This window comes from Phocoena sinus, chromosome 1, assembly GCF_008692025.1.
Source record: "Phocoena sinus isolate mPhoSin1 chromosome 1, mPhoSin1.pri, whole genome shotgun sequence".
NCBI lineage: Eukaryota > Metazoa > Chordata > Mammalia > Artiodactyla > Phocoenidae > Phocoena > Phocoena sinus.
Window position 1 is genome coordinate 42,353,591 of NC_045763.1, and position 19,077 is coordinate 42,372,667.

At 35.2% G+C, this 19,077-nt stretch overlaps 1 protein-coding gene across 1 annotated transcript in view; it reads right to left on the reverse strand.

The window, feature by feature from the left end:
• FAF1 (Fas associated factor 1) overlaps positions 1–19,077 on the reverse strand; it is a 492,565-nt gene that overhangs the window by 264,768 nt on the left and 208,720 nt on the right. Inside the window, exon 5 of the mRNA XM_032640813.1 lies at positions 7,667–7,758. Within this exon, the coding sequence (XP_032496704.1) occupies positions 7,667–7,758 (92 nt within the window). The remainder of the gene's footprint in view (positions 1–7,666; positions 7,759–19,077) is intronic.

Genomic DNA, 19,077 nt, shown 5'->3' on the forward strand with positions numbered 1-19,077 from the left:
AAACTAATGAAAATGCCATGTAAGGCTGATTCACATCCACAGGTCTCTCAATAAATGAAGGAATAAATGATATAGCTATGTAAACTAATACATTTTGGTGTTTTACTTCTGCCAAAGTTGTTGATTTACTCAGTCAAGACTTATTTTTATTTTTTAATCCACATTTCAATTAGAGCAGCCATAAAGCAGCAGGGATCAGTCAGCTACGGCCTGTGTGACAAATTCAGCCTAGTGCCTGCTTTTGGATGGCCTGTGAGTTGAGCATGGTTTTTACTTTTTTTTTTGCGGTACGCGGGCCTCTCACTGCGTTGCAGAGCACAGGCTCTGGACGTGCAGGCTCAGCGGCCATGGCTCATGAGCCCAGCCACTCCGCGGCATGTGGGATCTTCCCGGACTGGGGCACGAACCTGTGTCCCCTGCATCGGCAGGCGGACTCTCAACCACTGCGCCACCAGGAAAGCCCTACATTTTTAAATGTTTGAAAACAAATCAAAAGAAGAGTATTTCATGATATGTGAAATTATATAAAATGCAAATTTCTGTGTCCACAAATATTGATTTATTGGAACAGTCATGCTCACTCTTACACAAATGGTCTGTAATTATTTTCAAGCTATGACAGGAGAATTGAGTAGTTGCAACAGAGACTATATGGTCCAAAAAGCTTAAAACATTAACTACCTGGCTCTGTACAGAAAAAGTTTGCTGATCCCTAATATAGCACATCACTAATTTGTACCTAATTTATAAATATCTTGCCAACCTGAAATTTCTATAAATAACTTACTGAAGTACTCAGAACATCTCTAAATATCAAATGAACTCACATATAAGTATTTATAAGCATAATGTCTACCAGAAGCAATTGACAAAGAATTGAACCAAAAGATGAAGATTCTAAGTTTCTGCCTGGTACTGAAGTACCAACTCAGTAACTACTCTGAAAAGATTTGATAATTATTTCTACCTCAAACACCTAAAACTCCTGAGTTAACTCATTTCTTTCCATCACTCCCTACTCTCTCTGTCAGAGAAAGAGTAAGTGTGTGAAATATTTTATGCCTAAGGCTGCTACTGGGTCCTTGAGAATAGCAACTACTACCTTAAAATTGCAACACTTTGTACAAATTCTTAAAATATAACTCATTCTATGCACCTGACCCTATCCAACTAAACAATGAAATATTCTTACCATTTAAATTTTCCGAGTTAAAAAGATTTCCTATTATCTTCCTTGTTCCATAAACACTACTGGACATAAATGTATATACTGTGTATGACTTCTTTCAGGCCAATAAGTAATTGTTCAATAAATTATTATTCTAGGCTTTCCCGCTTAAGGCGGGAAATGAGCTGCTGACCGGAGTGGTGAGCAGCCTTGATGACCGTCAGAAGAGTGACCTAGTAGAGCCAATCTGCAAGGAAAGGAAGGGCCAAATACAGCAACTTTTTCATGGCTATAAAAGGGAGAGCTTGACATGCCCACACCACGGGACCTCTAGAAACTTTCCTGAGCCGTGTGGCTGACAAGGTCTTTGTGCTCCGGCCAGGTGTAAGGCCAGAGCCACTGAGGTGGGAGAGCCGGGTTCAGAACACTGTATCACCAGAGACCTCCCTGACCCACGTAATATAAACCAGTGAGAGCTCTCCCAGAGATCCCATTCTCAACGATAAGACCTGGCTCCATTCAATGGCCAGAAAGCTCCAGCACTGGACACCCCATGCCATACAAGTAGCAAGACAGAAACATAATCCCACCCATTAGCAGAGAGCCTGCCTAAAAACAGTAATAAGTTCACAGACACCCAAAAACATACCACCGGACATGGTCCTGCCCACCATAAAGACAAGACCCACCTCATCCATCAAACACAGGCACCAGTCCCCTCACCCAGGAAACCTACACAAGTCACTGAACAAACTTACCCACTGGCGACAGGCACCAAAAACAATGGGAACTACGAACCTGCAGCCTGTGAAAAGGAGACCCCAAAAACAGTCAGTTAAGCAAAAGGAGAAGACAGAGAAATATGCAGTAGATGAAGGAGCAAGGTAAAAACCCACCAGTCCAAACAAATGAAGAGGAAATAGGCAGTCTACCTGAAATAGAAGTCAGAGTAATGATAGTCAAGATGATCCTAAGTCTTGGAAATAGAATAGAGAAAACACAAGAAACGTTTAACATGGACCTAGAAGAACTAAAGAGCAAACAAACAATGATGAACAACAAAAGAAATGAAATTAAAAATTCTCTAGAAGGAATCAATAGCAGAATAACTGAGGCAGAAGAACAGATAAGTGACCTGGAAGATAAAATAGCGAAAATAACCACAACAGAGCAGAATAAAGAAAAAAGAATGAAAAGAATTGAAGACGGTCTCAGAGACATCTGGGAAAACATTAAATGCACCAACATTCAAATTATAGGGGGTCCCATAAAAAGAAGATAAAAAGAAAGGGGCTGAGAAAATATCTGAAGAGATTATAGTTGAAAACTTCGCTAATATGGGAAAGGAAATAGTCAATCAACTGCAGGAAGCACAGAGACTCCCACACAGGATAAATTCAAGGAGAAACACTCCAAGACATATATTAATAAAACTATCAAAAATTAAATACAAAGAAAAAATATTAAAAGCAGCAGGGGAAAAGCAACAAATAACATACAAGGCAATCCCCATAAGGTCAACAGCTGATCTTTCAGCAAAAACTCTGCAAGCCAGAAAGGAGTGGGAGGACAAATTTAAAGTGATGAAAGGGAAAAACCTGCAACCAAGATTGCTCCACCCAGCAAGGATCTCATTCAGATTTGATGGAGAAATTAAAACATTTACAGACAAGCAAAAGCTAAGAGAATTCTACACCACCAAACCAGCTTTACAACGAATGCTAAAGGAACTTCTCTAGGCAGGAAACACAAGAGAAGGGAAAGACCTACAATAACAAACCCAAAACAATTAAGAAAGTGGTGACAGGAACATGCATACTGATAATTACCTTAAATGTAAATGGACTAAATGCTCCAACCAAAAGACACAGACTGGTTGAATGGATCCAAAAACAAGACCGTATATATGTTGTCTACAAGAGACCCACTTCAGACCTAGGGACACATACAGACAGAAAGTGAGGGGATAGAAAAAGATATTCCATGCAAATGCAAATCAAAAGAAAGCTGGAGTAGCAATCCTAATATCAGATAAAATAGACTTTAAAATAAAGACTCTCACAAGAGACAAATAAGAACACTACATAATGATAAAGGGCTCAAACCAAGAAAAAGATATAACAATTGTAAATACTTATGCACCCAACATAGGAGCACTTCAATACATAAGGCAAATGCTGACAGCCATAAAAGGGGAAATCAACAGTAACACAATCATAGTAGGGGACTTTAACCACCAACTTTCATCAATGAACAGATAATCCAAAATGAAAATAAATAAGGAAACACAAGCTTTAAACAAAATGGACTTAATTGATATTTATAGGACATTCCATCCAAAAACAACAGAATACACTTTCTTCTCAAGTGCTCATGGAATATTTTCCAGGATAGATCATATCTTGGGTCACAAACCAAGCCTTGGTAAATTTAAGAAAACTGAAATCATGTCAAGTATCTTTTCCAACCACAATGCTATAAGACTAGATATCAATTACAGGAAAAAAAACTGTAAAATATAAACACATGGAGGCTAAACAATATACTACTATTAAATAACCAAGAGATCACTGAAAAAATCAAAGAGGAAATCAAAAAATACCTAGAAACAAATGACAATGAAAACACGATGACCCAAAACCTATGGGATGCAGCAAATGCAGTTCTAAGAGGGAAGTCTATAGCAATACAATCCTACCTGAAAAACAAGAAACATCTCAAAATAAACAACCTAACCTTACACCTAAAGCAATTACACAAAGAAGAACAAAAAACCCCCCAAAGTTAGCAAAATGAAAGAAATCATAAAGATCAGATCAGAAATAAATGAAAAAGAAACGAAGGAAACTACAGCAATGATCAATAAAACTAAGAGCTGGTTCTTTGAGAAGATATACAAAATTGATGAACCATTAGGCAGACTCATCAAGAAAAAAAGGGAAAATGACTCAAATCAATAGAATTAGAAATGAAAAAGGAGAAGAAACAACTGACACTGCAGAAATACAAAGGATCATGAGAGATTACTACAAGCAACTCTAAGCCAATAAAATGGACAACCTGGAAGAAATGGACAAATTCTTAGAAAAGCACAACCTTCCAAGACTGAACCAGGAAGAAATAGAAAATATAAACAGACCAGTCAATAGCACTGAAATTGAAATTGTGATTAAAAACTTTCCAACAAACAAAAGCCCAGGACCAGATGGCTTCACAGGCGAATTCTATCAAACATTTACAAAAGAGCTAACACCTATTTTTCTCAAACTCTTCCAAAATATAGCAGAGGGAGGAACACTCCCAAACTCATTCTACAAGGCCCCTACCACCCTGATAAAAAAACCAGACAAAGATGTCACACGAAAAGAAAACTACAGACCAATATCACTGATGAACATAGATGCAAAAATCCTCAACAAAATACTAGTAAACAGAATCGAACAGCATATTAAAAGGATCATATACCATGATCAAGTGGGGTTTATCCCAGGGATGTAAAGTATTCTTCAATATATGTAAAACAATCAGTGTGACACTCCATATTAACAAGTTGAAGGAGAAAAACCATATGATCATCTCAATAGATGCAGAAAAAGCTTTTGACAAAATTCAACACCCAGTTATGGTAAAAAACCTCCAGAAAGCAGGCATAGAGAGAACTTAGGTCAACATAATAAAGGCCATATATGACAAACCCACAGCCAACATCGTCCTCAATGGTGAAAAACTGAAACCATTTCCACTAATATCAGGAAAAAGACAAGGTTGCCCACTCTTACCACTCTTATTCAACATAGTTTTGGAAGTTTAAGCCACAGCAATCAGAGAAGATAAAAAAATAAAAGGAATCCAAATCGGAAAAGAAGAAGTAAAACTGTCACTGTTTGCAGAGGACGTGATACTATACATAGAGAATCCTAATGATGCTACCAGAAACTACTAAAGGTAATCAATGAATTTGGTAAAGCAGCAGGATACAAAATTAATGCACAGAAATCCCTTGTATTCTTATACACTAATGATGAAAATTCTGAAAGAGAAATTAAGGAAACACTCCCATTTACCATTGCAACAAAAAGAATAAAATACCTAGGAATAAACCTACCTAAGGAGACAAAAGACCTGTATTCAGAAAACTATAAGTCACTGATGAAAGAAATTAAAGATGATACAAGCAGATGGAGAGATATACCATGTTCTTGGATTGGAAGAATCAACAGTGTGAAAATGACTCTACTACCCAAAGCAATCTACAGATTCAATGCAATCCCTATCAAGCTACCAATGGCATTTTTCACAGAACCAGAACAAAAAATTTCACAATTTGTATGGAGACACAGAAGACCCCGAATAGCCAAAGCAATCTTGAGAAAGAAAAATGGAGCTGGAGGAATCAGGCTCCTTTCCTTCAGACCAACTACAAAGCTACAGTCATCAACGTAGTATGGTACTGGCACAAAAACAGAAATACGGATCAATGGAACAGGATAGAAAGCCCAGAGATAGATAGACCCACGCACATATGGTCACCTTATCTTTGATAAAGGAGGCAAGAATATACAATGGAGAAAAGACAGCCTCTTCAATAAGTGGTGTTGGGAAAACTGGACAGCTACATGTAGAAGAATGAAATTAGAACACTCCCTAACACCGTATACAAAAATAAACTCAAAATGGATTAAAGACCTAAATGGAAGGCCAGACACTATAAAACTCTTAGAGGAAAACATAGGCAGAACACTCTATGACATAAGTAACAGCAAGATCCTTTTTGACCCACCTCATAGAGAAATGGAAATAAAAAGCAAAAATAAATAAATGGACCTAATCAAACTTAAAAGCTTTTGCACAGCAAAGGAAACCATAAGCAAGGCAAAAACATAACCCTCAGAATGGGAGAAAATATTTGCAAATGAAGCAACTGACAAAGGATTAATCTCCAAAATTTACAAGCAGCTCAAGCAGCTCCATATCAAAAAAACAAAAAACCCAATCCAAAAATGGGCATAAGACTTAAACAGGCATTTCTCCAAAGAAGATATACAGGTTGCCAACAAACCCATGAAAGGATGCTCAACATCACTAATCATTAGAGAAATGCAAATCAAAACTACAATGAGGTATCACCTCACACCACTCAGAATGGTCATCATTAAAAAATCTACAAACAATAAATGCTGGAGAGGGTGTGGAGAATAAGGAAACCCTCTTGCACTGTTGGTGGGAATGTAAATTGATACAGCCACTATGGAGAACAGTATGGAGGTTCCTTAAAAAACTAAAAATAGAACTACCATTTGACCCAGCAATCCCACTACTGGGCATATACCCTGAGAAAACCATAATTCAAAAAGAGTCATGTAGGGTTTCCCTGGTGGCGCAGTAGTTGAGAGTCCGCCTGCCGATGCAGGGGACACGGGTTCATGCCCCGGTCCGGGAAGATCCCACATGCCGCAGAGCGGCTGGGCCTGTGAGCCACGGCCGCTGAGCCTGCGCGTCTGCTCCGCAACGGGAGAGGCCACAGCAGTGAGAGGCCCGTGTACCGCAAGGAAAAAAAAACCGAGTCATGTACCACAATATTCATTGCAGGTCTATTTACAACAGCCTGGACATGGAAGCAACCTAAGTGTCCATCAACAGATGAATGGATAAAGAATATGTGACACATATATACAATGGAATATTAGCCATAAAAAGAAATGAAATTGAGTTAGCTGGATGGACCTAGAGTCTGTCATACAGAGTGAAGTAAGTTAAGTCAAAAAGAGAAAAACAAATACTGTATGCTAACACATATAAACGGAATCTTAAAAAAAAAGGTTCTAAAGAACCTAGGGGCAGGATGGGAATAAAGACGCAGACATAGAGAATGGACTTGAGAATACAGGGAGGGGGAAGGTAAGCTGGGACAAAGTGAGAGAGTGGCATAGACATATATACATTACCAAATGTAAAACAGATAGCTAGTGGGAAGTAGCTGCATAGCACAGGGAGATCAGCCTGGTGCTCTGTGAACACCTGAAGGGGTGGGATAGGGAGGGTGGGAGGGAGACTCAAGACAGAGTAGACATGGGGATCTATGTATATGTATAGCTGACTCACTTTGTTATACAGCAGATACTAACACACCATTGTAAAGCAATTATACTCTAATAAAGATGTTAAGAAAAAAATTATTATTCCAAGGCACTTACTGACATCATATGAGGTTTGAGAAAAATGTAAAAGCTCTCAAAAAAGAATGTCAAATTAACTCCTATAAAATAGTTAGAAGTAGGAAAAACATGCCACTTACATATCTAACTCACTTAAAACTGTTGTTTACTATGAAAATGTTTTAGCTTGAAAAACATTGTTTGCTGATTCCTTAAACTCAGCTACTATTACCAAACCTACAACTGACATATGTAACAACATTAATAAAAAACAATTTTATACATCATTTAGTCAATAGCATAACTTAATTTTCTTTTATTTTTATGCAGTTACTAAACTCACACTGTCTTCCACATCTCCAGTCTTCCAGCCTTTTAACAGCATTTTAGACACAGGTATCTGAAGTTCATTTTCTAGAATCTGTTTAATTTCTCCTGTACGAAAAAGAGGAGACCAGATATTACTAACAAAATAATGCAATAAATATTTGTTCATATCCAGAGCTAGCATTAATATTAGGCATATGGTCCACAGTCAATGACATCTGTCTGATGAATGCATATGAAAAATTTCAGTAGTCAAAATTTCAAATCTTGATCATACAACATGTTGTGCCATTGAAGAACTAAGGCTCCACCATTATGATAAAAGACTCCACAATTACTTAAGTACCTTTTTAAAAAGAAACAGATATCAGTGACTGGGGGTTTGAAAGGAAATAATCTATTTTAAACCAACTGATAATATCTATATGTGCTCAGCATATGGTAGGAGTAGTTGGTAAAGTACAAAACTTGAGGCATTATAGTATAGGGAAAGCAAATTGTGGAATGAAGACTTGGGCTGAAGTCTTATCTTGAAGAAATCAAATAACTTGCCTTTTTTTTTTGCATCTATAAAATGGGGAATAATATTGTTTATCTCATCTACCTCTAAGATAAGATTTTTTGCATCTATAAAATGGGAAATAATATTGCCTATCTTATCTACCTCTAGGGTTCAAGGGTGAAAGGAGATAACATCCATGAATGTAGCTGGAAAAAAATAATAAAGTCAATGTATATAATCTAGAAGACAATTTAAACTGTGCTGAAGAGAAAAGCAGCAAAATTTCAGAAAAGAAAAAAATTATGGTGGATCAAATAGAGAAAGTTTTGTGAGACAGATGAGACTTAAACCCAGCTTGAAATACAGCTGCATTTAAACCAAACGTGAAGTATAGCCGGGTTGTGAAGGAGAGCCAAATCAAAGGCCAGGATATTCTATTCAGTGAAGACAAAGACCAAAAGGTAAAAAGGAAAAAATGAAAATGATGCTAATGAGAAACAGTGAGGAATCACAATTTTCCCAGTACTCCATAAATTACTTTTCAGGAATCGAGTCTACTTATAAATTAACCAGCTAATTTCTGGTACTACAGTATAATAAACAGATCATTAAATCAGAATGTACAAATATTTCATATATATGCTTTTATTAGGTTGGTTAGTCTATAATTATAGATTAACACATAATTCAATTTCATTTATATTAAGTGATTGAACACTGCAGAAAATGATTATACTATACATTAAAAGAAAAGTAATTCCATGCTGATAAAGGAAAAGATGGCGGGTGAAGCTTACACTATACAAGTTCTATGGAAGCACAGCTGCCTAAGCAAGCAATGCTACAATCAAACCCTTCATGGCCTTAGTGACATCTTTTTACTTTCCTAAAGAAAATTCCTATCTAGGCACTTTGGATAGCGATTAAACATCATAAAAAGAATTGTGATTCAACATTTTATTTTAGAAGCACAAAATTTATCAACTTTGACCTTCAAAAATATCACTGCTGACAAAGGATTGTTCTGTTCATGGAAATGAGAGAAAGGTGAGCTATACTTCTTTTACCAAATACATATAAACACTGCCTTTTCATTTGTGACTAAGGTTGCTATTTCTAAAGCTGTACCTATCTGGAACTGGGCTTATGCGCTTACAAGCCTGCCCAGTGCTTTCCTCTTAGAAACTTATCTTCACCTGACACTTCCTGCTTAAACTCTTGGAGACACCCTTAGCATTCATAACCTAAAGGAAAGGAAAAACAAAAAGAGACTTTAAGTTAAAGTCCCAGTTACAAGCTTGGGTAACATATAATACAAAAAGTCTTTTGTTCCACAGGTAGAAAAGAATAGAAAACAAACCCAGAGCCGTGACAGCAACCTGAGTTCCTCATATTCAAAAAATTCTTCTCTGTTGGTCTCAACTTCTTCTTCTCTAAAGTAGGAATAATAACTATAGTACCAATACTTCATTGGGTTGCTGTATTAAATGACATACGGAATGGAAAATACTTTGTGTTACTATGTGTCCAATACATAAAATGGACTCAAAAAAGGTTGTTAGCTTTAAGTCATATTAATTAAGGTAATACACACATAAGTGTCTAGCATAGTATCTAGCCAGTATAGGTTCTCAATAAATAGTTGTTGTTTTAAGAATATCCAAAATATTTTAGGGCAGTGAAGCGCTAGAATGCAGCAAGTTTCAGAGCCAGTTTTTATATCCAGGTCTGCCTGACTCCAAAGATCTTAACACAAGATGGCACTCCTGTATGTTACTTCGAAAACCGAGAAGATATGCAGATGTCATCAAGGAACAGTCCACTGACTGCAAACCATATATCTGATAAGGGTTTAATACCCAAAATATATAAAGAACTCATATAATTCAATAGCCAAAAAACCCCCAAATACTCCAATTAAAAATGGGCAAAGGACTTGATTAGTCATCTTTCCAAAGAAGATATAAAAATGGCCAATAGGGGCCTTCCCTGGTGGCGCAGCGGTTGAGAGTCCGCCTGCCGAGGCAGGGGACACAGGTTTGTGCCCCGGTCCGGGAGGATCCCACATGTCGCAGAGCGGCTGGACCCGTGAGTCATGGTTGCTGAGCCTGCTCGTCTGGAGCCTGTGCTCCGCAACGGGAGAGGCCACAACAGTGAGAGGCCCGCGTACCGCAAAAAAAAAAAAAAAAAATGTCCAATAGGTACATGAAAAGATGCTCAACATCACTAGTCACTAGGGAAATGCAAACCAAAAACCATAATGAGGTATCATCTCATACGTGTTAGAATGGCTACCGTCAAAAAGTAAGAGATAAATGGCGGAAAGGATATGGAGAAAAGAGAACTCTCATGGGATTGTTTCCTTCTATTCTTACTTTGCTGCGAGTTTAATTATTAAAAAACACGAAAATTTAAATATTGTTAAGTACTGTCAAATGCTTTTTCCTCCATCTATTGAAATGATCAAATGAATTTTTTCATTCATTGTACTAATATATGGTGAACTACAATAATGGATTATATACAAATTGTTAAACAAGCCTTATAGTCCTGGGTAAAGCCCACTTGACCGTGAGTTATATTATATACATATGTATATATTTTTATTATATTTAATGAATTCAATTTACAAATATTTGTAAATGATTTCTGCCTCTATGGTTGTAAGAAATAGTCTGTAATAAGTTTCCTTTTCCTGTAATGTCTTTGTCTGGTTTTAGTATCAGGGTTAATGCTGGTTTCATAAAATGAATTAGGCAACATTTCATCTTTCTCTATTTGTGAATGACTGCTAACATTTTTTCCTTAAATATTAGACAAACTTTACCAGTGAAGCCATCTGGGCTTGGGTTTTCTCAGGGAAAGGTTTTGATTGTTAACTATCAATAACTTTATATATTAAATGTAGAGTTACTCAGATTTAAAATTTTTGCTTCTGTCAGCTGTAGTAACTTACACCTTTAAAAAGAGTTTTTCTACCTTTTTAATGTTTCATGTAACCTTTAAATTTACTGGCCTAAATTTGCTCTTAATGTTGTCTTATAATCCATTCAATGTCTTTAGGTACCTTTCATTTTCAATATGATTAACTTCTGTTTTCTCTCTTGTTCTTATTCACATTAGCAAGAAAACTATCAATTTAACTGATCTCAAAAAACAGCTTTAGGTTTTGTTCATTTTCTCTACTGTTTATCCATTTTCTGCTTTATTGATTTCTGTGTGCATATGTATGATTTGTTTTCTTTCCATACTTAAGGTTTGATTTGCTCTTTTCAAAAAAATTTAACAGCTTTATTATGATTGATATAAAATACTGCACATATTTAAAATCCACAATTTGTAAGTTTTGACAAATATACCAGTGAAACCACCATCATAATCAAGATTATGAATTTATTCACCTCCCCCTAACACTTTTCTTATGCCCCTTGTTAATTCCTCCACACTTCCCCTACCACATCTCCAGGGAACCAGTGATTTGATTTGTGAATTAGCTTGAATTATACAGAATTTTAGATAGAAGGAATTTCAGAATATTCTTTTAAAATCTGGCTTCTTGCACTCAAAATACATTGTCTGAGATTCTTCCACATTGTTACACGTAATGATAATCCCTTTCTTATTACTAAGTAGTATTCCATTGTATGGATATACAACAATTTGTTTATCTATCCACTGGTTATGGACATGTTGTGTTTTCCACAGTTTGAGGCTATTACAAATAAGTTGCAATGAACAGCAACATACACGTCTTTGATGGACATATGATTTCATTTCTCTTGGGTAAATACCTAAGAGAGGGATGGCCAGTGTATTTTTAACTTTGTAGGAAGCAGTCAAACTCTTTTCCAAACTGGTTTCTACTGTGATGTCTTCAAGTTCACTAATCTGTTCTTCTTGAATATCTAATCTTCTGTTAATCCCATCTCAAGACATCATGGTCTTAACCTCTAGACATTTGATTTGGGTTATTTTTACTTTTTCAATTACTTATGATTTTAAATCCTTCCTCTCTCTTTTTGAACATAAGTAATATAGCTATAATAACTGTTTTAATGTGCTTAATCTGCGAATTCCAACATCTATGTCAATTCTGGGTTGTTTTTGGTTAATTGATTTCTCTTCTCAGAATGGGCCAGCTTTTCTCCTTCTTTGTATGCTTGGCAATTTTTTACTGGATATGAGACATTGTGAATTTTACCTTGATGGGTGCTCAATGTTTTTTATTCCTATAAATATACTGAGCTTTGTTCTGGGAGGCAGTTAAGTTACCTGGAAACAGTTCAGTGCTTTGGGGTCTTTGCTTTTAAGATGTTGGTACCACCTGTGCGGTATTTAATCTACGGCTAATCTTGACACTACTGAGGCAAGAGCCTTCTGAGTACAGCTGACCCTTGAACAACACAGGTTTGAACTGTGGGGGTCCACTTATACATGGATTTTTTTCAACAGTAAATACTACAGTACTATACAATTCACAGTTGGTTGAATCAGTGAGTGAGGAAATGCAGGTACAGAGGAATGAAGTACATGGAGGCCTGACTATAAGTTATATGTGGATTTTAAGCTGTGCAAAAGGTTGGTGTCCCTAACCCCAGTGTTGTTCAATGGTCAACTGTATTCTATCCAAGGAATGAGGGCATTGGTCAACTGTACTCTATCCTCTATGAATTATGAGGTTTTCCAATCTAGCTGGTGAAGGTAAATCTGGTTCCTGCAAGCAGAAGGGTGGGCTGGGGTGGGGTAGGGACACTTTTCCTATTTCTTAGCTGGAAGCTTTAATCATTGCCTTTGGAACTACCTTCTTTTGTAATTAAGCATGTGAACCATAAACTTCCATCTCAATACCACTTTGTTAGCATCAAACAAACACTGATATGCCACGTTTCCATCACAATTCAGTTCAAAATATTTTCTAATTTCCTTTGTGATTTTTTCTTTGACCTATGCTTTACTTAGAAATATGTTGTTTAATTTCCAAATATATCAGGATTTTCCAGATTCCTTTGATTTCTATTTTAATTCCACTGTTGTTAGAGAACATACCTCACATGATTTTTAAGTCACTTTAAGTCACTGTGACTTGTTTAATGGCTGAGCATATTTTCTACCTCAATGAATGTTGCAAATGCATGAGAAAAGAATATGTATTTTCCTATGGTTATGAGAAGCATTTTATACATTTCAAGTAGGTCGAACTGGTTGATATTCTGTTCATATTTTCTGTCTGTTGTTCTGCACATTACTATAAGAAAGGAATGTTATCTCCAATTATAATTGTGGATTTGTTCTTTTCTCCCTGCAGTTCTATTGATTAGTTTTGTTTCACATACTTCCAAGCTTTTGTTATTATATACACACATATTTAGGATACTTACGTCTTTGTGATTAATTGACATTTTCATCATTATGAAATGTCCCCATTTATCCCTCATAATATTCTTTGTCCAGAAGTCTACATCACTTAATATTAGCATGATACCATAATGTTGTTAATATAACATACATATTGATTACTATTTTCTAATATGTATATTTCAATCTTATGCTTTATACTTAAAGTGGGTTTCTTGTACATATATCACTGGTTTTCCTTTGTTATCCAGTCTCACAATCTCTACCTTTCTCATAAGGATGTGAGATCATTTATATTTATTGTAATTATCTATAGTCTTATTTGTTTTCTATTTGTCCTGATTTTTTTTCTTTTATCATCTTTTTCTACCTTCATTTGCATTTATCGAACAGTTTTAGATATTCCATTTCATTTCAAACCTTGACTTAATAACCATTATGTGTGATTTATTTTTAGTGATTATTCTAGGGTTTAGAATATGCATATTTAACTTCACAGAGTCCACCTTCAAGTAACACAGGACTTGTCTTACAACAGCATACTTCCTTTCCCCTTTCCTATTCTTTGCATTGTTTTCATACATTTATCTCTACATAATTTACAAAACACACAATACATTGCTCTTACTTTTACTTTATAATGTCATTTATCTCTTAAAGAAATTAAAAAGAAAGAAAATATTTTGTATATACCCAAATTGTTACCATTTCTGGTGCTTCTCATTTCTTTGTGTTAATCTAATTTCCCATCTGGTATCATTTTCTTTCGGCCTGAGGAACTTCCTTTACTATTTCTTGTAGTTTTTGTTTGTGTGAAAAAAATATCTTTATTTAGTCTTCATTTCTGAAAGATATTTTTGTTGGATATAGCATTCCAGGTTGACATTTTATTCCTCTGGCACTTAGAAATATCACCAAATTGTTTCCTGGCTTGCATTGCTTCTGATAAGAAGTCTGTAGTCATTATTTTAAAATCTTCTTTTTTTCCCTATATGGAATGTGTCCTTGTCTCTTCACCTCTGGCTACTTTAAATTTTCTTCTACTACTGATTTTCAGCAGTTTTAATATGATGTGGTTTCCTTTGAGTTACTCCTACTTGGAGTTACTAAGCTTCTTAGATCTGTAAGTTTACAGTTTTCATCAAATTGGGATTGTTTTCTGTTATTATTTCTCTAAAATTTCCCCCTTTCTATTAGCCCCTCTGTTTGGAGGAATCTAATCACGTATATATTAGGCCACTTTTTATTGCATGACAGGTCACTTAAGCTCCATCCTTTGCCCTCTCCCCTGTATTTTTGCTGTGTGTACTTCACTGTACGCTGTTTTTATTGCCATGTCTTCAAATTCATTGATCTTTTCTTTAATAGCATCTATCTGTTAAATCCTTCAGGGTAAATATTTTATTGCAGATCTTAAATTTTAGTTCTAGAATTTTCCTTTGGTTTTTTCCAATTCTTTATTCAAGTTCTTGATTTCTTTTAAATCCTTAAACATATTTATAACAGCTGTTTTAAAATTCTCCCAATTCCATTATTTTTGCCATTTATGAATATGCTTTTATTTTCTAATTTTTATTCAGGCTATGGGTCACATTTTGCTACTTCTCATGTCTCCTAGTTTTTGACTGAACGCAAGACATTATGAAAATTACATTAATGAGGGTCTGCATTTAATGGTTTGCCCCTAAGGAGTGTAGAAGTTTATTTTGACAGGTCCTTACATTTCATGCATATAGGCTGATCCTTTTGAGACATCTTTATGACATTATTTTGGCGCATCTAAAGCAGTGATTCTCAAAAGTATAGTTCAGAAATTTGGGGGATTCCTTGAGACTGACTGTACAAAAGTAATGATCACTAGGTTCAAAAGCATTACCCCAATTCTATCAAGTAACTATTAATTACTGAGCCAACTTATAGGCCCTCTCTGGGCCTCAAATTCCACATTAATTTTTTTAAAAAAGCTAAGAATACATTTCATATTAATGACGCCTTGTTCCATTTTTTTGAATTAAAAAATATCAACACAACATGGCACCAAAAAGTAAGAACCAACACCAAAGAAAAATGAGACTTAGTCTACCAGTAGACACAAGAAAATCAAACCTGTCACCTAGAAAAAACAAAATGAGAAATAATATATCATGTGGATTTTTCTCAAGCACAATTCTCAAAAGCGAATTTCTTCCTCCTTTGTTCAAATCACATTTTTTGTAATGTCAGAAATCTTCTACTGCCTCCATTCATTTCCTTATTTTAAACATTATAAACCACCAACCCCTACAAACACTTGTTTCAACTGTGAAACTATTCTTTTGAGAAAAATCAGATTAAGATTCTATAGCAGAAGCAACAACATTAGACTTTCAGGGCTAGAAAGGACCCAGCTCAGAGGCTGTTTAAAATCATTCTGGGATATGACTTACCCAAGAACAAGTAGTAAGTTAATGGCAAAGACTACAAGGCAATGTTCCATTGTTTTTCCCTCTATACCTTCCCATCTCAGATGGTCAAAGATGCAGCCCTTGTATATCTTGCTGCTCAAACATATAAATTTAAACAAAAAGATCATTTCTGTAACACCTGTAATTATCAACAAGAATCATAAATATGTGCATATGTAGGCAGTCTGAAACAAAAGGATTCCAGAAAACGCTACTCATTTTTAGGTTATTTACAGTGTGTCAATGGGTCCTACAGGATTTGAGATTATACCCAACAATGCATACAAAACACTCTATAAGATTGCTATAAAGGCTGATGTTTAATTGTGTCTGTAAGATTAAAAGACAGAAGTCTTTTTTTCCTAAATATTAATGTTCCCCTTAGTACAGAAAGAAACCTAATGATTATAACTAACATGTAAGGGAAGTATTTAAAATAATTTTACAGGGAGAAAAAGTTCCAGTCATTTATGAGGCATAATGATCAGTAAAGATTATCAAACACTTTTCATTAGAAACTTTGTTTTCTGTTTACCTCTTTGCTTCTTGTATTGTAGAACCTTTACCCAAATAAAGACACTCTGTGCTCACTATCCATACAGCAGAATTGTTTTAGTTCAGTGGGTAACAGACTGGGCTAAAAGTCAAAAGACAGTGACTGGCTGTTCTGGAGTCTGCTACTAACTATCATGGCAGGGCAGCCTCCCTGAGTTTTAAGTTTACATACCTGTAAAATAAAGCATTTAGACTAAATGTCCTCTAAGGGCTCTTCCAGTTCTAAAACCTCACGTTCACATTCTACCCAATATGTGTACGGCACTAAGTTAAGCACTTTGGAAAATACAGAAACTGAGTAATATGTCAGAATGGGAAGGGTTTCCTAAGCACAAACAGAAAGAAAAACTGTGAAGGAAAAGTCCAATACTGTAAAAATAAAAAAACTTCTGTATCTTGAAAAGCACAATAAAATGAAAATATAAATGGGGAAAATATTTGCTAAACAAGTAATGGATGAAAGGATAATCTCATTAATATATAAAAAATTCTTATAAATTTTTTAAAAATTTAAAAGAAAGTCACAATAGAAACATAAACTTACATACAAAAGAGCCAATAAACCTAGTGTATTAACTGAGGAGTAAAAGAAAACTAAACTGAAAACATAAGATACCATTTATTTCTAAACTGACAAAGCTTTTTTTCTTTTCCTTTTTATTGTAATAAAAGATACATACCATAAAAATGTGCCACTTTAAAGTGTACAGTTCAGTGACATTAAGTACATTCCACATTGTGCAACCACCATCACTATCCATCTACAAAACTTTTCATCAGCCCACAGTGCAACTCTGTATCCATTAAATAACTCCCCATTCCCACCTCCCCCCAGCCCCTGGTAACCACTATCTACTTGCTGGAATCTGACTATTATAGGTATCTCTTGTAAGTGGTATAACACATATTTGTCCTTGTTGCATCTGGTTTATGAAACATTTAGCATAGTGTCTTCGACATTCATCCATGTTGTAGTATATGGCAGAATTCCATTCCTCTTTAAAGCTGAACAATATTCTACTGTATGTACATACCACATTTTGCTTATCCATTCAGCAGTCGATGGTCACTTGGGTTGCTTCTACTTTTTGTTCTGTTTTTCTGTAAAAGTTCCTACTTTCATTTATTTGGGGTATATACTCAAAAGTGAAATTGATGGATCATATGGTAATTCTATGTTTAATTTTTTTAAAGAACTGCCATACTCTTTCTCCAGCAGCTGCACCATTTTACATTCCTACCAGCAATGCACAAGGGTTCGAATTTCTTCATATCCTTGCCAACGCTTGTTACTTTTTGTTTGTTTGGTTGTTTTTTAGAACAGTCATTCTAAGGGGTATGAAGTAGTATCTCACTGTGGTTTTGATTTGCATTTTGCTGATGATTCATGTTGTTCAGCATCTTTCCATGTGTTTACTGGTCACCTGTATATCTTCTCTGGAGAAACAACTATTCAAGTCCTTTGCCCATTTAAAAAAATTTTTTTATTAAGATATCATGGACATATAACCATTGTGTAAGTTTAATGTATACATGGGTTGATTTGATACATTGAAATATGATTACCACTGTAGCATTAGCTAACACCTCTATCATATCACATTATTATCATTTCTTTTTTGTAGTGGGAACAATTTTAATTGGGTTGTTTTTTGTTGCTGTTGAATTGTATGAGTTCTTTATATATTCTGGATATTAGTCCCTTATCAGATATATGGTTCAAAAATACCTTCTACCATTCTGTAGGTTGTTTTTTCATTCTATGGATAGCATCCTGTGATGCACAACTTCTGAATTCTGATGAGATCTGATTCACTTACTTTTTCTTTTGTTCCTGTATTTTGGTATCATATACAATAAATCACTGCCAAACCCAATGTCATGAAGCTTTCCCTTATATTTTCTTCTAAGAGTTTTATACTCTGATCTCTTGAGGTCTTTGTTGGTTTTGTTTTTTTAATATCACAAACTACTGGCAAGACTATAAATTAGTATACTGTTGATGGCAATTTAAAATAAGACTTCTCTAAAGAGTAATTTGGTAGAATATATCTAAAACTTTTAAAATGTGCATCCCCTCTCATGCAGAATTGCACCTCTAGGCATCTCTATGTAGAAAAATAATCACTGAGGTTCAACAAACTTCACTGCATTATGTTATAGTGAGAGATCAGGAATGGAGGGGAGCTCAAAATAACCAGCAAAAGGAAAATGCTACGATAAATCATAGCACAGGCTTTAAAAACTGTGTGCTTCAAGAGTATTTTAAAATATGGAAAATGATGATGATATAATACTACAAGTAAAAAAAAAGCAGTTTCTAAAGCATCAAATATAGTATATCTCAAATTTGTAAAACATAGATTTATACAACAGACATAGAATGAAACTGGAAGTAAATGCAGCAAAATGCTAACTGTAGTTAAAAGTAGAATTACTGGTAATTTTTACTTTTTCCACACTTTTGTCCATTTCATAAATTTTCTACAACAAACAATGGAGCAGGAATGCGGTTGGAAATGAATTATTCAAAAACAGAGGAAGGCAATTTCTATCCTAGGACTCAAGAAA